Source organism: Loxodonta africana, chromosome 5 (genome assembly GCF_030014295.1).
Source record: "Loxodonta africana isolate mLoxAfr1 chromosome 5, mLoxAfr1.hap2, whole genome shotgun sequence".
Taxonomy (NCBI): domain Eukaryota; kingdom Metazoa; phylum Chordata; class Mammalia; order Proboscidea; family Elephantidae; genus Loxodonta; species Loxodonta africana.
Genome location: NC_087346.1, coordinates 53,050,485 through 53,071,903, shown reverse-complemented (window position 1 = coordinate 53,071,903; position 21,419 = coordinate 53,050,485). Strand labels below are relative to the sequence as shown.

General features: G+C 37.1%; 1 protein-coding gene across 1 annotated transcript in view; it reads right to left on the bottom strand.

Moving 5' to 3' along the window:
- STPG2 (sperm tail PG-rich repeat containing 2) overlaps positions 1-21,419 on the bottom strand; it is a 377,601-nt gene that overhangs the window by 339,583 nt on the left and 16,599 nt on the right. The window contains exons 2-3 of the mRNA XM_003410448.3: positions 18,645-18,757; positions 7,206-7,370 (exon numbers count right to left, since the gene is read on the bottom strand). Of these exons, the coding sequence (XP_003410496.2) occupies positions 7,206-7,370; positions 18,645-18,757 (278 nt within the window). The remainder of the gene's footprint in view (positions 1-7,205; positions 7,371-18,644; positions 18,758-21,419) is intronic.

The following is a 21,419-nucleotide window of genomic DNA, read 5'->3' as shown; positions in this document are numbered from 1 at the left end:
CGCCATGATTCCCAGTATTGTGTGATTGTCTACCATTTTGTCATCTGATGTGATTTTCCTATGTGTTGTAAATCCTATCTCTATGATGTTAATGAGATAGGATTGATGGCAGTTATGTTAATGAGGCAGGCTCAATCTATAGGATTAGATTGTATTCTAAACCAATCTCTTTTGAGATATAAAAGAGAAAAGCAAGCAGAGAGACAGGGGGGCCTCATACAACCAAGAAACAAAAGCCAGGAGAATAGCGCGTACTTTGGATCCAGGGTTCCTACACTGAGAAGCTCTTCAAACTAGAGAAGATTGATTACAAGGACCTCCCCCAGAACCTACAGAGAGAGAAAGCCTTACCCTGAAGCTGGCAACTGAAATTCACACTTCTAGCCTCCTAGACTGTGAGAGAATAAATTTCTCTTTGTTAAAGCCATCCACATATGATATTTCTGTTATAGCAGTATCAGATAACTAAGGGAAACCCTGGTGGTACAGTGGCTAAGTGCTACGGCTGCTAACCAAAGGTCAGCAGTTCGAATCTGCCAGGCGCTCCTTGGAAATTCTATGGGGCAGTTGTACTCTGTCCTATAGGGTCGCTATGAGTCAGCATCAACTCAACGGCACTGGGTTTGGTTTTGGTTTGGTTTAGATAACTAAGACAGTCAGGCTACCTGTAGTTCTTCTCTCAAATGAAAGATAAGGATTTCACAAAATATCACAATTCAACTCGGATCAAACTTTGCTGAATTTTCTTGAGTATTAAAAACTATGTCTTTATACGTAACTCTGTATTTCACATAACAGATTTTTTTAAAGATCTAGATTTTTATTCTAATGAATACAAATTGGACTGACTTAATTTTTTTTAATAATTACAAATATAGGTCATCAAATAAGTCGGACCTATTAAAATCGTAAAATACATTTTCTTATTACCATATCTGTCCTGTATGAATAATAACTGCCAGAAAGCAACCAAGTTTTATACATCAAAGTAATACTTATTCATATGTGAGAATGATTTTATACATCTAGGGAAGCTTGGAAGCATATTCTAGCTTTCTATCAGATGATATACTATTCTGAAACAAAGAAATAGCATACATAAAAAATATAATTTTGAACAAAAACTGCTTTCTGAAATTTATTAAGCTAAGAATAATCAGAGAATTGTTTAAGCCAAAGCAAAGGATCTATGACTATTGTGAAAAATAAATACTAATTCCAATATACTAGACCAAAGTTCCCCACCCCTGGGATATTAAACCGTGTAACTATCACAGAAACTTTGCTATTCATCTAGTTTGAAATTTGCATCCTGTTAAACCTGTTTAAAGGCCCACTAATCTCAAATTTGATTAATTAACAGGAATATTAGTCATTTTGCTTTTTGTGCAGTTGTATATCAAACATATTTCTTCTATCTTCCTTAGTAATAAGGAATAAAAGGTACAAAAATTACAAATCTATAGTATTTATTATGTGTACAGAACTATTCTAAGTGCTTTACATGTATTGACTCATTTAATTCTGATATCAGCCTATGAGTTGCATGCTATTATTATCCCCATATTTCAGAGGAGGGAACTAAGACACAAAGAGCTTAAGTAACTTGCCAAGGACAAATAACTATTAAGAGGTGTAGCCAAATAACAAACCAAGGCAGTCTGGCTCCATTACACTGCCTCCCATAGAGTGTTCTAACCTAGGAGAGAATACCCTGATATCACACCACATGACTTCCATAAACCTCAATGCAATTTCTACAGAATTTACCTCCCATATTCGGCTAAGCATATATTATTTAAATAATATCCCAAAGATTCTACTCCAAGTTTGAATAAGGAAAACTTTGGCTTAATTGGGAATTAGATTTCCATTGAAGTTCCACAAAAGCATAATATTTTTGGTATCTGTTTCATTTCAACAGTTTAAAACTCCAAGAGTGAGTCAGCTGAACTGGCAGAGTAAGGACCTCTGAAAAACTACTCACCATAAAGCAATGAGAACACCAGCAAAAATACCAAAATCAACTATTTTAGAACTCTGGAAATTAACCAAAGGCTTCTAACAATTGACAAACATTTATTCAAGAAAAATGGTGGAATCTCAGTGAGAACAGCAGATTTTCCGACATTTTAATGTGCCGTATTCCCATCTCTCTCTCCACAGGTCAGGGTAGCCTCGAAAATGAACAACGTGTAATCACAGTGAAAACCACCAGCCTAGAAACACCTAGGGAGGTCAGAATTGGTTTGGAACTACCCAATACCACCATTTTCAGAGAAGTGTATTATATAGTACCACAGAAAGCCCTGTTTGCAAGACTTGTCTTTATGTGGCCTGCCTTAAACCTTGCTCAATGTGAAGAGCCATTTTATAGCAGCTAAAATAATTGAAGTAGGGAACCTCCAAGTTGCCAAGGTAATGCAATCATGTAAATATGAATCTCTCACTCATCCACCAAAAACTATATAGATCGACAAGAAAAACAAAACCATACAAAAGTCATTTCAGCACAATTAGAAGAGAGAGGATTGCCAGCAACACGAGAACATAAGAGAAAGGGATGGAACAGATTCTCTCCTATAAGCTTTGCAGAGAGCATGGCCCTGCTGACACCCCGATTTTAGACTTCTGGGCTCCAGAATTGACAGAATAAATTTCTATTTCCATTGTTATGGCAGCCCTAGGAAACTAATAGAGACTTTGATACTGGGAAGGGGGTGTGCTGCTGTAACAAATACCTAAATAATGTAGAAGTAGCTTTGGAACTAGGTAATGAGGAGAGGCTAGAAAAATTTGAGGCATTTGATAGAAAAAGTCTCAAATGCCTAAAAGAATTGCCTCAGAGATGTTGGACATTAGAGGCAATTCTGATGAGGTCTCAGAAGAAAGTGAAGAGAGCTTCCATCATCTTAAAGAATATAAACACATCATGAACAGAATGTTGCTAGAAATATGAACATTGAAGGTGCTTTTGATGAGATCTCAGACAGAAATGAGGAACATTACTGAAAACTGGAGGGAAGTCGATCCTTGCTATAAGGTGGCAGAGAATTTGACTGAATTGTGTTCTGCAGTCGGGTGGAATGTACAATTTGTAAGTGATGAACTTGGATTTTTCGCTGAGGAAATTTTCCAAGCAAAATGTGGAAGGTGTGGCCTGGTTTCTCCTTGCTGCTTATAGTAAAACACGACAGAAAAGAATAAACTGAAGTAGGCATTGTTAAGCAAAAAGGATTCAGCTCTGGATGATTTGGAAAAAATCTCAGCTTATACGGATAGGATGCTCTAGAATCCAAGCCAAAGGTGTGGCTGGATAACTATTTGCTAAAGAGATTAGGTGTGTGATTTATGAAGTTGACCAACAATCTCAGTAGGGAAAAAAAAAGAGTTTGAAAATCACCATTTAATAAACATCACAGTAAAACTGACTCAGGCATCATCAACGGATGTTAAAACTAGCAGGTGAGATGAGAAATAGCATATCTACATGTATTAAGCCACTACAGTAACTCCTCCCAAATATTCATTAATTAAAAAGGAAAAAATAGTAACTTTCAACAAATAAAACTGGGAGGTATTACTTCAACCTAACATCACCAGTAATGGAATAAATCAACATCCTGTACCCTTATACGATGCATTAAGAAGGATGCAACATCACTTCTGTAGTATTCTACCCAAACTGTAAAGCCTTTATCTAATCAGGAGAAAATATAAACAAACCCAAAACTGAGGCACATTATACAAAATAACTAGCCTGTACTCCTCAAGGTTACAAGAGACAAAAAAAAAAAAAGACTGATTAAAGGAATTAAATATTAAGGGAACCTAAAAGATTCCTTTTAGATCAAGAAATTAAATGACATATTAGATTGGGAAAATCTGCCGCAAAAGACCTGTTTAAAGTGGTAAAAAGCAAAGATGTCACTTTGAAGACTAAGGTGCACCTGACCCAAGCCATGGTGTTTTCAATTGCCTCATATGCATGCGAAAGCTAGACAATGAATAAGGAAGACCACAGAAGAAACTGAATTATGAAGAATATTGACTATACCATGGACTGCCAGAAGAACAAACAAATCTGTCTTGGAAGAAGTACAGCCAGAATGCTCCTTACAAGCGAGGATGGCAAGACTTCTTTTCATGTAGTTTGAACATGTTATCAGGAGGGATCAGGCCCTAGAGAAGGACATCATGCTTGGTAAAGGAGAAGGTCAGTGAAAAAAGAAGCCCCTCAACAAGATGGATTGACACAGAGGCTGCAACAATGTGCTCAAGCATAACGATTGTGAGGATGGCACAGGACTGGGCAGTGTTTTTTCTGTTGTACACAGGGTTACTATGAGTCGGAACTGACTCGTTGGTACCTTACAACAACAACAAAAGATTAAAGGATTCTGAAGAGACATGACAACTTAATGTCTCCGCACACCTAGGATAGCCATAATTCAGGATTAACTCAACGGCAACTAACAACAGTACCAGATTGGACTCTGGATCAAATTGTTGTTGTTGTTTGTTTCTTGCTATAAAGAATATGATTGTGGTTATTAGCAATATCTAAGAACAAAAACAAACCTACTGCTGTCGAGTTGATTCCAACTCATAGCAACCCTACAGGACAGAGTAGAATTGCCCCATAAGGTTTCCAGGGCTGTAATCTTTACTCAAGCAGGCTGCCACATCTTTCTGCCACAGAGCAGTTGGTGGGTTTGAACCACCAACCCTTCAGTTCAGCAGCCAATCACTTAACCGGTGTGCCACTAGGGCTCCATAAAAAAATCAACATTATTAGCAAAAATTTTTAAAAATATCTACAGATTAGATAATAATAATATTATATAAATGAAAACATCCTGATTTTAATAATTGTACTATCATAAAAGAGAATATCTTTTTCTTAAGAAATTCACATTGAAGTATTTAGAGGTAAAGGGCCATTATGCCTAAAAAGTACTCTCAAATGGTTTAATTAAAAATAAAAATACAAACAAATTCAAAATTAATCAGGTGCTTAAAATTCTTCTGAAGTTTTGATGGCAAGAAAATACCTTTATTAGTTACTTACTCACAATGAATATCTTGTATCAATTCCATATATTAATACTTCTTATTCGTATCTGGAACTGACTTAGTATTTAATATTTAAGGAAAAATATCAATAAATGCATATTGGGTTATAATAATAATAAATGGAAAGAGAAAATGATAAAACAAACATGGTTAAATGTTAACAATTGGGGGATTTGGGTAAAGGTATGTGGCAATTCTTTGTATGAGTCTTGCAACTTTTCTATAAGTCTCAAACTATTTCAAATTTTTTAATTAATTTTTAAAAATAAACTTATCTAATTGGAAACAACGAATGGGTTAAATCTAATATATTTACCTGGTTAAATCTAGAAATATAACATGTGAAAAACGCAAGAAATGCACATACTAGATGATCCCACCACCCACTACCCACTGCCGTCGAGTCGATTCCATTTACTTTATTTTTTTAAGTCACAAAATATATATTGTTACTTATGTACGAATATGTATTAAAGGTTTAGTGCTTACTTTGGCAAGGTGAGAGAGAAGGAGGCAGTGAGGGAAATCAGGTAGGGCGATAATTATAATTTATTTCTTGTAAAAAATGCAAATCTGACAATATTTTGTTGTTATTTTTGTTGTTGTTAGGTACTGTCAAGTCAGTTCCTACTCACAGTGACCCTACGTACAACAGAATGAAACACTGCCCTGTCCTGCACCATCCTCACAATTGTTGCTATGTTTCAGCTCATTGTGTCAAACCATCTTGTTGAGTTTCTTCTTAAAAATTAATTTAAGAATCTGAAATAGTTTCAGACTTACAGAAAAGTTGCAAGAATCACACAAAGAATTTCCATACACCCTTTACCCAAATCTCCCAGTTGTCAACATATTTGCTTTATCACTTTCTCTTTCCATATATTTTTATTATTATTATATTACTGAGTATGCTTTTATTGGTATTTTTCCTTAAATATTAAATACTAAGTTCCAAATATGAATAAAGACAGTATTTTAACATGTGCTATATCTGGGTGGTAAGTACATGGGTATCTGGTTTTTTGTTTGTCTTTATACTATTCTATATGTTTGAAATATTACAGAAATTACAATAAAAACATTTTAAGAAAAAAAGCTGTTAGCAACTAAAAGGATTTAAGGCCTCAAAACTCCATATTGCTATGAACCAAATGGTTTATGACAATGCTTGAAACTGAACCCAATGATGGAGACAAATAATAACAAATTACTGAAGTACTGACAGTGAGGATCAAACCAATTCCTGAGAAAACCTATTCTTTACCTAATGTCTTCTTCACCCTTTCCTTCAGTGTACCTTGAATTTTGCCATTTTTCTCAGTAAAATATTTCTTTCAGATGCCATAAAAGTATAAAAATACAACAGGCTCAAAGCACTAGTGTTTATGTATTGTAATTAAGCAAAATGAGACATATTATCTATATTCATCACCTGTATTCATGGATAACTCATACATCTCAACTGGCTGAAAGAAATCTCAGCTCAGCTCTGGCCAGGTTTGAAGTTTAAAATCTATTTGAGATGGATCTGCTATCTTATGTTTGATAGTCTAATCACAGAGAAGCTCCTTGTATTTTTTTATAATTATTTGTAGAATAAATGATGTTTATGCTATCAGATTCAAATTCTCTAATAAAATGTTCTTATTTGCTTTCAAATGCAAGAAAACAGCATCTATGTATTACATATGATTATATACTGTACCAGACACTTCTAATAATTTAAAACTGTTTCTTCTTCTTCCTAGGAACACAGACTATATTTTCCAGCCTCCTTGGCAGTTAAGTGGGGCTATGTGACTAAGCTTTAGTTCCCAGGCCAGACCCACAAAAACCTCCCACTCACAATCCTCTGTGCACTTTCCCCTCTGTCAGCTGGACATAGATGACATCAAGATCCTAGGAAACGACAGGAACATGAATGGACTAGGTCCGGGTTCCTCAATCACCACGTGGAGGCAAGTCACTTGCCAACAGGGAATACCAGTATGAATGAGGAAAAAAAAAAATTGTATTAAGCCATTGAAATTTGGAGGTATATTTGTCACAGCAGTTAGTGTTACGTTAACTAAAACATGCATAATTATAAACAATCTTCCAAATGTCAATATAAAATGCATCATACTTACATATTGAGGTTTATAGTAAGCTGGACCTAGTGTACTGTCATGAGCAGGTGGAAAACGTTTTATAATAGTGTCGTCCTCATTAATATGATAACCATATGCTTGTCCACAAGAAGGAATTGAAGGGACATCAACAGTTCTGGAAGCTGTAGGTGCTCTTGAAATTTTCTGTAAGAAAAACATTTTATATTATTTTTTTTTTTTTAGTCAAAGGCAAGAAGGAGATGGAACGAAGAATCAAATATTAAAATTAACTAAAAGGATTTTAAATACTGATGTAATGAGTTTTATAAACCAAAAAACAGGATAGTATTGAATGGCTTCTCCCCTATTTAGTACTTTCAAAAAATTATTTGCATGATGTCAAGACTGTCCCTGACTCCCTCTCCAACTTGGGTGGTACAAACAGTTAATGTGCTTGTTCAGCAAAAGGCACCTTGGAAGAAATGCCTGGTGATCTACTTCCAAAAATCAGACAATGAAAACCCTATGGAGCGGAGCTCTACTCTGACACCCGTGGGTCATCACGTGTGAGAACTGACTCAACAGTAACTGGTTTTTCAGTTCTCTCAGCCTATATTCTTACTATTCTCCCTTAGATCCTGCACTACAAACACTCCAAAGATCTTGTTCTTCCCTGAACACACCCTGCCATTAAACACCTCAGTGCCTTTATGCTTGTGGTTTTGTTTGACTTGAATGTCTTTTCTCAACATTTTGACTACTTAATGAATCTTTCTTCAAGATTTAGTTCAGTTGTGATATCCTCTACTCCCTCCAAGTACAATATATGACTCTCTATGCTGGGTTACTAGTGAACATTTCATTATGGCTCTACATCACTTAATCAGCTATGCTGTACTGAATTTCATTCATTACTTCCTTGTTAAAACGATAGATCCCGGGAAGCAATGATTTGTCTTCTATGTATTACTAGTATCAGCACCCGTGGAAGCAGCAGTCAAGAAATCAAATGGCGCACTGCATTGGGCAAATCTTCTGCAAAAGACCTCTTTAAAGTGTTAAAAAGCAAAGTGTCACTTTGAAGACTAAGGTGTGCCTGACCAAGCCACGGTGTCTTCAATTGCCCCACATGCATGCGAAAGCTGGACAATGAATAAGAAAGACCACAGAAGAACTGACGTCTTTGAATTTGGAGTTGAAGAATATTCAATATACCATGTACTGCCAAAAGAATGGACAAATCTGTCCTGGAAGAAATACAACCAGTAGGCTCCTTAGAAGCAAGGATGGTGAGACTATGTCTCCACATACTTTGGACATGTTATCAGGAGGGATCAGTCCCTGGAGAAGGACATCATGCTTAGCAAAGTAGAGGGTCAGTGAAAAAGAGGAAGATCCTCAACGAGATGGACTGATACAGTGGCTGCAACAACGGGCTCAAGCATAACGATTGTGAGGATGGCACAGGACTGGGCAGTGTTTTGTTCATAGGGTTGCTATGAGTCGGAACCAACTCGATGGCACCCAACAACAACAAAGCATGTCTGGCACTCAATAAATATCTGACAAACCCTTGCATGAGTAAACGGAAATTTACTTTGTCCACATACATGGAATATCTGATATTTCAATACACTTACATCATTGTCATTGTACTTATTTCTAAAATATATGCTCATAAACAAGAGAGAACTGATTAAAATTTAATTAATAGGACCTATGGTAAAGAGGAAACCATGGTGGCATAGTGGTTAAGTGCTACCACTGTTAACCAAAAGCTTAGCAGTTCAGATCCACCAGGCACTCCTTGGAAATTCTATGGAGCAGTTCTACTATGTCCTATAGGGTCGCTATGAGTCAGAATCGACTTGACAGCAATGGGTTTGTTTTTTTGTTTTTTTTTATGGTGAAGAAGTATGGTAAGAGAAGAAGGAAACTACTCTAAATAAACCATGACCATATCTGCTGGGTTATATTATTTATTCAGAAGGATAGGCCTTTAGTTAAAACTCATTCATTATATAACACCAATCCACCTTTCCAAACATATCACCTACTATTCTCCCACAAAAATTCTTTACTTAGTCAAGATAATCTTTTCACCGCCCTTCATACAATCCTACCTCTGTATTTTCACTCATGCAACTCTCCATGCCTGAAATACATATTCCCATCCTATTCTTCAAGGCCTATCTCAAGGTCAACCCTCTCTATAAACCCTCTGCAAACTACACTTTCCCTTATTACAGTTTCCTCCTTTAAATTCCTATGGCATTTAATTACGTGATCATTCATTGAGCCCTGTCACATTTTGTCTTGCATCAGTAGTCATCTATGTATCTCTCCCATCTACATTTTAAGCTTTTTTTCTTTTTTTAATTATTTTGGGGGTCGTGTTTTAAATTGTATTGTATTTTAACAGTACTTACCACAGTTTCTAGTTCCTCTATATATACGCAAACCACTCAGGTGGTTTTTAAAATCTCCCTTACATTCTTTCTACCATAGAATCGGAAAGTGATTACAGGTTTATCAAGAGTAAAAATGAAGTCAGACACTAATATAGTTAAAAATTAAAGTTTACAAACATCATTGAGTGTTTAATTATAAACTAACTATATAATGTGAATACTAATAAAACTACTAATTTTTATAGTAAGGCTTTTTAAATGTACTTAGCACATAAAATAAGTTTTTTTATTTTGTTCTAGCTAAAAGAAAGGTATTTCGAAGCATCATTTAAATAGTAACACACCGACTGAAGACGCTCTTTAGCCTCCAGTACTTTCTTGTTCATGACATTTATTGTTCTAGGATAAGACTGATCATAGCTTGCAGGTCCTGGTGTATCTGAAATAAACTTCTTAAAACGTTTCTCCCGGTATTGTAGACTATGGCCTCCTCTTATATTACACTAAATTGGAGAAAGGAAAAAAAAAAACTTAAAATGGAAAGAATTTATAGACTTTAAAATTAATACCTAGTTGATGAATATTAAGTATTAATATGAACAAATAGTTTTAAAATACAACCTAAAAAAGTTAAAGATCTTGACTAAAGACACAGTTCTAGCAAAAGAGGGTAAGAAGAGCAGACGATCATTATAGTTGTCAGTTTTAAATTAAAATTCAAAGTGCCATTTACTACACTCAGAGCACTCTAAAAATACAGAAAACTCAGTTTCAAAACAAGAATCAGAGGCAAAGGGAACCTCAAAGCCATAAAACAAGAATAATAGGGTGTATGTTTTACAGGCCCCTGAAGAATGTGTAGCTCTGAAATAAGCTTTAAAAGGCTGGCACTCATATTGCAGGGAAAAAGCAAACCTTCCAGGATTGTTTAGCACTTTTTTTTTTCCTCGTGAATAACATCTTTGTCATTTCCCGGGATGTTTATGTGGGCTTGTTGGCAACAGCTTGGTTTTATGCATTGTTTATTGTAGGAAAAGCACTGGGAGGACTCTTCCATGGTTTCCGAGACAACATTTCTGACTTCTCCAGAATCAGAAAATTATCAAGTGACCAACAACCAGTTAATTCAGGTAAAATTCCAATAAATAGGTAATTCAGGTAAGTTCCAATAAATAGTCATACTTCCATCACATCCAAGATGATTTATTTTTGGCATTTGATTGTCCAAATAAGACCAAAAAATTTTTAAAAAGTCAATGATATACCAAAAGCCCTTTCCATGCTGTGTACACGTCTGTCATGCGCGATCATTAGTGACTATGTGTGCATCTTATTCAGCTTCACTTAGCTTTTAAAACACACACAAAGTAAGTTTTCTTTAAAAAGAGTCAAATTATATTCTTAGCTGGCCAACGTGCTACTTGATTCCTATTTTAATAAGATCAGAATTTCTATGTTTAAAGAGTTTGGATCTATAATAATAGACTTTAATGATTGATTTTGCGAAAACATTAACATTACAAGTTAGACAAAAAGTAAAATCATGTGAAAATACATCTTCAAATTCTGATTCTTTGAAAACCATTACTATAGTCCATAAGATAATAAAATTCAAACTGAAATTTGAATTTATATTTAATACCTCAACTGAAGATGGTAAAATAAGTCAAATCTGATTTCTTCAACTGTGGGTCAGATTATTTTCTCAGACTATTCATATTACATACCAGTTCTAAAAGGAAATGCCACGTTAGATAACCAAAAATTAAAGTCAATTCTGGTGCCATCAAGTCAATTCTGACTCATAGCGACCCTATAAGGCACTGTAGCACTGCCCCAGAGGGTTTCCAAGGAGCGGCCAGTGAATTTAACTGCTGACCATCTGGTTAGCAGCCATAGCTGCATAGGCTAGATAAGGCTCCATATGTTAGATAAATGACCAAAAAAAATCAGATTACCAAGTAATTATACATTTTATATGAAGAAAACTTGTGAGAGAATGATCTGATTACTCCTTGAGCACTGCTTTTGTCCAAATGCATGGTAATTTGATGAATTACTATACTATGAGCCATCCCCCAACATCAGAGGAGGCAGAGTCTCATCTAAGGGTCAGGCCATTCATTGATACAAATGAGCTTGATTACTGTCATGGATTGAATTGTGTCCCCCCAAAATACCTGTCAACTTGGCTAGATCATGATTCCCAATATTGTATGATTGTCTACCATTTTATTATCTGATGTGATTTCCCTATACGTTGCAATCCTATCACTATGATATAATAAAATGTATTAGTGGCAGTTATATTGATGAGATCTACAAGATTAGATAGCGTCTTAAGCCAATCTCTTTTGAAATATAAAAGACAGAAGCAAACAGAGAGACATGGGGACCTCATACCACCAAGAAAGCAGTGCCAAGAGCACAGCGCATCCTTTGGACCTGAGGTTCCTGCGCTGAGATGCTCCTAGGCCAAGGGAAGACTGATGACAAGGACCTTCCTCCAGAGCCAAAAGAGAGAGAAAGACTTCCCCTGGAGCCTGCGCCCTGAATTTGGACTTCTAGCATACTGGACTGTGAGAGAATAAACTTATCTTTGTTAAAGCCATTGACTTGTGGAATTTCTGTTACAGCAGCACTAGGTAACTAAGACAATTACCAAATTTAAACAGGATAGTACTGAATGGCTTCCTCACCATTTTTTGTTGTTGTTAGGTGCCACTGAGTCAATTCCAACTCACAGCGACAGCATGTACAACGGGACAAAATACTGCCAGGTCCTGCACCATCCTCACAATTGTTGCTATGTTTGAACCCATTGTTACGACCACTGTGTCAATCCATCCCATCAAGGGTCTTCCACTTTTTTGCTGACCCTCTACTTTACCAAGTACTTCTACCAAGACAGACTTGTTCATTCTTCTGGCAGTCCATGGTATATTCAATATTCTTTGCCAGCACTATAATTCAAAGGCATCAATTCTTTTTCGGTCTTCCCTATTCCTTGTCCGGCTTTCTCGTATGTATATGAGGCAATTAAAAACACCATGGCTTGGGTCAGACGCACTTTAGTCTTCAAAGTGACATCTTTTCTTTTCCACACTTTAAAGAATCTTTTGCCTTAGAACTCCCCAATGCAATATATTGTTCGATTTCTTGACTGCTGCTTCCATGGGAATTGATTATGGATCCACGTAAAAAGAAATCCTTGACTTCAAACTTTTCTGTTTATCTTGATATTACTTACTGGTCTAGTTGTGAGGATTTTTGTTTTCTTTATGTTGAGGTGTAATCCATACTCAAGACTGTGGTCTTTGATCTTCATCAGTAAGTGATTCAAGGCCTCCTCGCTTTCAGCAAACAAGGTTGTGTCATCTGCATATCACAGGTTGTTAATGAGTCTTCCACCAATCCTGAGGCCACAATCTTCTTTATACAGTCCAGCTTTTCAGATTATTTGCTCAGCAGACAGATTGAATAAGTATGATGAAAGGATACAACTCTGATGCACACCTTTTCTGATTTTAAACCACACAATATCCCCTTGTACTGTTCAAACAACTGCCTCTTGGTCTACGTACAGGTTCTGCATGAGCACTATTAAGTGTTCTCGAACTCCCATTCTTTGTAATATTATCCGTAATTTGTTATGATCCACATAGTCTCATGTCTCTTCATAGTCAATAAAAAAGGTAAATATCTTTCTAGTGTTCTGTACTTTCAGATAAGATCCATCTGACAACAGCAGTGACATCCCTCATTCCACGTCCTCTTCTGAATCTGGCTGGAATTTATGGAAGTTCCCTGTCAATGTACTGCTGCAACAGTTTTTGAATTATCTTCAGCAAAATTTTATTTGCATGAGATATGTCTTAGTTATCTAGTGCTACTATAATAGAAATACCAGAAGTCGATGGCTTTAACAAAGAGAAGTTTATTCTTTCACAGTCCAGTAGGCTAGAAGTCTGAATTCAGGGCACCATCTCCAAAGGAGGGCTTTCTCTGTCAGCTCTGGAGGAAGGTCCTTGTCATCAGTCTTCCCTTGGTCTGGAAGCATCTCAGCACAGGGAACTCAGGTCCAAAGGACACGCTGTGCTCCCAGCACTGCTTTCTTGGTGATATCAGGCCTCCATATCTCTCTGCTCGCTTCTCTCTTTTATAGCTCAAAAGAGGTTGGCTTAAGACACTACCTAATCTTGTAGGCCTCATGAATATAATTGCTGATAATCCATCTTATTACATCATAGTGATAGGATTTACAACATATAGGAAAATCACATAAAATTGTGGACAATCACCCAATACTGAAAATCATGGCCCAGCCACGTTGACAGATATTTTTGGGGGACACAATTCAATCCACGACAAGATATTAATGATATTGTTCAATATCACCTTTATCTGGAATGGGCACAAATACGGATCTCTTCCAGTCGGTTGGCCAGGTAGCTGTCTTCCAAATTTCTCAGCACAGAACAAGTAAGCACCTCCAATGCTGCATCCTTCCCCATCATTTAGTACTTTCAAAAAATTATTTGCATGATGTCAAGGTTTTCCAAAATATATTCTCTACCTCCCTTTCCAACCTGTATTCTTACGACTCCCCCTTAGACTCTGCACTCCAGACATTCCAAAGAACTTGTTCTTCACTGAACACACCAATGCCACTAAACACCCCCAATGCCTTATGGATGTGGTTTTTCTCTGCCTGGGATATCTTTTCCCATCCTTTTTGACTACTTAACAAATTCTTCTTCAAAATCCAGGTCAATTGTGATATCTTCTATTCCCTCCAAGTAGAATACATGAGTATTTGGGCTACTAGTGAACATTTGGAAACCCTGGTGGCATAGTGGTTAAGTGCTATGGCTGCTAACCAAAAAGTCGGCAGTTTGAATCCACCAAGTACTCCTTGGAAACTCTGTGGGGTAGTTCTACTCTGTCCCACAGGGTCGCTATGAGTCAGAATCGACTCGACGGCAATAGATTTTTTTTGTTTGTTTTAGTAAACATTTGATTATGGCTCTATGACATTATCTTATTCACAAGTGGATGGCATTAACACAAATAAATTTATTCTCTCACAGTCTAGAAGGCCAGAAGTCTGAATGCAGGGCACCAGCTTCATGGGAGGGCTTTCTCTCTCTGTCAGCTCTGGGGGAAGGTCCCTGTCACCGACCTTCCCCTGGTTGAAGAGTTTCTCAACACAGGGACCCAGGGTCATGCTCTGCTCCTGGCTCTTGTTTCTTGGTGGTATGAGGTCCCCATGTTTCTCCGCTGGCTTCTCCCTCTTATATCTCAAAAGAGACTGGCTTCAGACACAACCTAATCTTGTAGATGGAGTCCAGCCTCACAACATAACTGCCGACAATCCCACCTCATTAACATCATAGAAGTATGATTTACAACACATAGGAAAGTCACACCAGATGACAAAATGGTGAATAACCACACAATACCATGAATGACAGACTAGCCAAGTTGACACATTTTGGGGGGACATAATTCAATCCATGACAGATATCATGTAATCAAATGTATTGTACTGAATTTCATTCACTACTTTCGAAATTATAAATCCCAGGAGGCAGTGATTTGTCTTCTATACATTATCTGTACCTAGCTTACTTGTATTTTTCTGCAGGTTTCAACATAAACATCAATTCTTTCAGAAGGCCTTCCCTAATCATTCCTCCAGAACTTGGTTGTAAACCTCTCTTATGTGCTTTTTTTTAATGTAGCACATGTAATTATTTGTTTCAGTTTGTCTTATAAGATTATGGTTTTGAACAGGCAGCCAATATACAGAATTATTTCCCTGACATCTATAACGAATTGATCTGTGGGCAAAGGAGTGGAAGCAGGGGTGACACTTCTAGTTATGTATCTAATGACCCACTCTTTTTTTTTTTTTTTTTTACTTTTTGTCCTCACAACTCTAGGCTCTAGTGATCTGTAGATTTTAAGATCCAAGGAAAGAGCAATGAATATTCCACTGAATTGGAAGTTAAGGATACTGGCTATTCCAGGCTTTTGATGCTAAGAAGCAGAAGGAAAAATAAGGAGGTTAGCATATTGGCCAAGGTGATTAACCCTAACCAGGATGGAGAAAAAGGAATGATGGAAGCCAAAAGGAGTATGGTGGGATGGAATCCAAGGGCACCCCGTAGAGCTTCCTTGTACCATAGTGCCCAGCAAAAATACTAAGAAAATACCACTGAAAAAACAGGAGAAGCAGTATGACTAAGCTCAGACTTCTAAGAAGTGAAGATTTTGGTCATTCCATCAAGTTAAGAGCTCCATCACATAAAGTCCTTGTTGAAGATATGCGGAACATAGAATGAGTGATGGAAAAATCTTAAGCCACTCAGAGCTTCACAATCAGTTGCAGAAATAAGATCTATGGTTCCCATCTGTACTTTCTTGCTTCCTGCATCATTTTCTTTCATTTTCCCTCTCTTTTCTTCCCTCTACTATTGTAATAACACAAATAATAGCTGAAATGTATTGAATGTTAACTATATTCAGCCACTATTCTTAGTGCTTCTTAACCTATTTAATCCTTAAAACAACCCTATGAAGTTATTATCCCTATTTAACAAGTGAGAAAACTAAGGCCTAGAAAGACAAAGTGGTTAAGATTAAGTCTCACAGTTAGGAAGCTGCAGAGGCCGGTTTAGAACACAGGCAGTCAAGCTCAAAAGCCCACACATCTAATCACTTCCTTATATTATTTCATGTTTTATTTACCATTTAATAGCAACGCTATAGGAGAGGGCAGTACTGCCCCATAGGGTTTCCAAGGAGTAGCTGGTGGATTCCAACTGCCAACCTTTTGGTTAGCAGCAGAATGCTTAACCACTGCGCCACGAGGGCTCTACAGGTCGCCAAACAATGAAACAGGAATGTGAAAAAACAGGAGAAATGACATTAATCCAGAGATCCAGGACTCAGTTTACAGTGACACCATAATATCATCTCTGAATGTTGTAGCTAGACATTAGTTTGGCTCCTTCAGGGGGATATATTTACAAAGCATGTATACTTTCTTCTGTATTCTTGGGTTACATAAGATATTTGCATTTCTCAAATTATATGTGTGTGTAAAAACAACATGGAAGCAGTGTCTGATCTCCTCTCACTTCATGAGGGGGAAGAAGAATCAGTGTCAACAGCCCAAGGCTGATTCCTATGAGGCAGAGGTCAGCCACGCATTCTCTCTCCACCATGTTTACCAACTCTAACATCAACCGTCCCTCCCACAGCACTCTCTACTTCTCTGCTAGATTTGATAATTCATTGCAATAGCCACACAGAACTCACAGACAATACTCACAATTACGGGTTTATTACGGAAGTAACAGCTACAATTCAGGTTCGGGAACACTCAGGACACAATTCCTCCATCAGAACAGCCTCTTCCCACCTGTGCTCGCAGGCACACCTCTCCGTGGCCCTAGGCCTCTGCCCAAAAGCAGTCAGCTTTCTCTTTCCATGGGCCAGGAAGCCCACCATGTCGTCTCTTACTGCCGAGTTTCTGCTCCCAGGTCTCTGCCACCATTTCCCAAGCTCTCTGTCTCCTAGTTCTAGGAGCTTCTCAGCACAGGGATCCCAGGTCCAAAGGATAGTCTGGCTCCTGGCTGTTCTTCCTTGGTAGTGGTGGAATTTTCTCTTTTTCACCTCTGGGGTGGCTCATTTCAAGCCCAGCAGGATGGCAAAATGGACCAATCCCTTTGGTGGCCCACAATTACCCTATCACACAGCCCCCACCCAATCATTTAGGTGGGAGTTACAAGACCATGGCTAGAAGGGCCACACAAAAGCAATCCATCATGCCGCAGTGTGGGAAAAAAACAGTGTGTGTGTGTGGCGTGTGCGTGATAGGGAACCAGGCAGTCAAGGGGTAAAATGTAATGGAAATCTATTGTTTTTGTTTCCTTGGCATCCCTTCCAATATCTGCTCATAACAATATATTCCCCTTTCATGGGGTAATTAAACTTTCAAAATTTGTGGTTTTGGAGTAACTGGCAAATACAAGGTTCCCTACTCCCAGAAATAGGTATGGGTTCATAAACGAACTAGGTCAATTAGATTTTCCCTACTGAGAATTTTAATCTTGAGTGAAGACACGCATAAAAAATGGAAGGAAATTATAGAATTATCTAATGGTAGTTCTCTGTCAAAATGGCCCAGAAGCTCCGATACTGAAATACCTGCAATTATCTTCGTCCTGTCCTTCCTTGAGACATGATTGTTCTATTCTTCCTTCAAGTCTGTGAACCACCTAAGTGACTTTCCTATAAGCTTTTTATTGTCCCACTAACATCTGACTTAAAAATCTATTTTATTAGTTGCAACCAAAAATTCCTAACTGATTTTACCATCAATTCAGAAGACTAATGGAAAAAATAAAATCATCAATGACTGATTCTAGGCCTCCAACAGAGGAGTTAAAGATCTGCTAGAGTCAGAATCGACTTGACAGCACTGGGTTTTTTTTTTTTTTTGGTTAGAGTCAGCTAAGAGCCACTATGTATGAATGCAAAGTTAACGTAAAAGTGTAAAAAACGCTTATGATTTTGAAGTTATTGGAGTTATATCCACTGTTTCTGAAGAGGGATAAACCATGGAGGATATTCTGGTCACAGGCTCTTGGAATTACAGAGAGATAGGAGACAGATGAGATGATGGTAACAGCTATACCTTTAAAGTATGGTATACAAACCAATTCCTTTATTCTATTGTCATTCTTTTTCTACAAAGCTTGACCATTTCCACAACTTTCATGGGACATAATTTATTCAAGGGTCCCATTCTCTTATTCAAGAGTCTCAAAGACCATGCAACATACACCAATGTTTTATGTTTTATAGAATATATGCAATAATGAAGAATAACAATTAGACAACCAACAATGAACACTTATTTTCTATTATTCTAAGTATAAATATATAGACTGAAAGGAGGAAGAGGATAATATGAGGGGAAAATGAAATATGACAAATAACATTTTGGTCTACTATGGAAGAAATATGAGTTTTATTAACTCAATTATAAATTTACCTGTACTTTTGAAACATTGTAGTGTCCTGGACCTGGAGCAGCTTTCTCAGTGTTAGAGCCAGTAGTAAAAGAACTTTCTCTAGTAGCCAAAGAAAGAAATGGTGCATAGCCACCTATAAAAACAAAATATCACTAACAAATAAGATAGGATTCTGTGGATTTCAGATAAAAAGCACTCAAAATAAATAAAATAATTTAGTAACCTCAATTGCTGAGACTATATATTCAGAACCAATGGCTACCCACAGAAGCTGTTACATTTTTAAAAGGCTGATGCATGCAAGATCTGTGTTCTGGAGGTTTTAAGACCCAAGGAAGAGCAAGAAATTCTTGCTCTGATGCAAAATCTGAATTTCCTAAACAGGAGAATTTTCTCTTATATAACCAATGAAATTCCTGTGATTGTATACTACTTCTCTGCTTGTAAGATTTTTCCCAGTTAAATCTATTTTATACAGCACATGGCACTAGTTACCGATTTGTATGTCTAGGTCTGCTATGCATAAGAGTTTGCAGTCACGAAGAGACACATTTCTTTCCTGCATATTTTTCAAAGCACAAGTTTCAGATGGGCCATCCTGGGGATCAGTAATATTCTCTCCTAGAAGTAATAAAAAGCAGATGACTGAGTATCCATGAGCCCAGCAATGGGTAGAACAGAAAGGCTGCTGAGATGTCTGCTACTATCCCCCAAAGCTACAAAACAAGCAGGTCATTCAAAAATACCAGAGAGGTGGATTTACTACAAATGGATAATCCCAGACAATGAGGTTGCTGGTAACCAGTGAAAAGAAGGTCAGGCTCTAATAAGCCCTAAGGTAAACATACCTGAATTCTTATGCTTCATTGTTGAAAGATGAAGGGCTGACAGAATTTGAAAGAGAACAGCAGAGTTTTGTGAGATACACCCTGCTCAAATGAGTAGCCAAGCAGATCTGCTGATGCAAAAATCAGGAATGACTTCAACTACTCCCGTGAGGCAAAAACTCAGACAAGTCAATGGGCTGATATAAAAACCAAATAGGAATTAAGAGGATTACAGGGACACGATGAACAAGGACAAGGACAAGATCTGAGACCTGGCCATAATGGCCCTGTCAGGGGCCCTAGACATTCCTGAACTTGTTAGATACCTGAACTTACGTGCCATCTTGTTTTGTTTTTTGTGTATCAACTATGTACCATTATTTGCCAGCCTGAATAATTTATAACAACATTCTAGGTTCATAGGTATGCAGACATGCTGATTGTTGCATTCCTTATGACCCAGTTTTTAGATTCTTTAACCCAAATGAATGACGGAATATACCACCAGAGCCCAAACTTCTATCCTTTCCAAGTCTGTACAATTAAAATAATGTCTCAGATCAGGAGAAAAAAAAAGACTTTTAAATACATGGTTTAAAATAGGGATGATATCTAGCATTATTTCCAGTTAATTGCCCTGTCTATCTTGTGGAAGCCACCAGTGCTTGGAACTTTTCTGTGGTATTGAAGCTTAAACATTTTCTCCCCATTTTAGGTAATCTATATTTTTATATTAATAACCTAGCATAATCCTTCCATATTTTCTCCATGTTTATATAGATATATTTATTTATATATACATATATAACATGTATAGAGGAAACTCTGGTAGCATAGAGGTTGAGTGACTGCTAACCAAAAGGTCGACAGGTGCTCCTTGGAAACTCTATGGGGAAGCTCTGTTCTGTCCTGTTGGGTCTCTATAGGGTTGTTATGAGTCAGAATCGACTCGACAGCAACAGGTTTGGTGTTTTTGGTTTGAACACGTATAGATTTTTTTAAGAATAATTCTTTGGTTTTACAAAAATGATGTCATATATACTTTTTTGAATCTTGCTTCTCTCAACAATATCTCATAGAAATCATGCCAAGTAAATGAAATGACTTTAGTTCAATCTTTAAAGTGGTTGCATAGTATTCCATGGTGATATGATTTACCCAGTCATACCCCTTATTAATAGACATTTAATTTTTTTGGCATTTTGCACAATGCTAAAATAAATAAATTTATGTTTAAGTATATACATATATTCATATGTATGTATGAATGTATGCATATCATTTCATGATAGAATATTTATTTTTTATTGGATATTTATGGAATATTCATAGATAGCATTCCCCAAAAGTGACGATTCACGTTTCTACCATCTGTTATAAAATTATAGTTTCCTGCATTCTTCCAGAAATAGGTTTTACTGGTCTTTTAAGTATTTGCCATTCTGATTGGTAAAAAATGGTATTTCATTGTGACCCCAATATGCACTTCCTGACTACTCACAGCGACTGAGAATACAGAGATTAAACAAACTGCTGTCAACACTGGCACTCGCTATACAGCCTTTCACACTGTAATATTTTCTTCTGTACCCCTGCAGGAAGAGGACCAAAACGAGTTTGCTCTCATCTAACAAGGAGTACAGTGCACCATGACTGCCTATGGTAGGCAGACTTCTAAGATAGACCCAAACAATCCCCACCTCCTGGTATGCAAGCTTTTGTGTAACTCTTCCCCTTGAGTATGTCTTAAACCTATACTCAAGTGACATGCTTCAAACAAAAAGAATATGGTAAACGTCATAGAATATCACTTCTGTGATTAAGTTATAAATGACATGACTCTGTCTTGCTAGCACTCTATTTCCTTCATGACTCACATGCTTTGATGAAGCAAACTGCTATATTGGAGAAGCCCACATGGCAAGCCAACAGTCTGTAAGGGAGGCCCTCAGTCAAACAACACAAAAG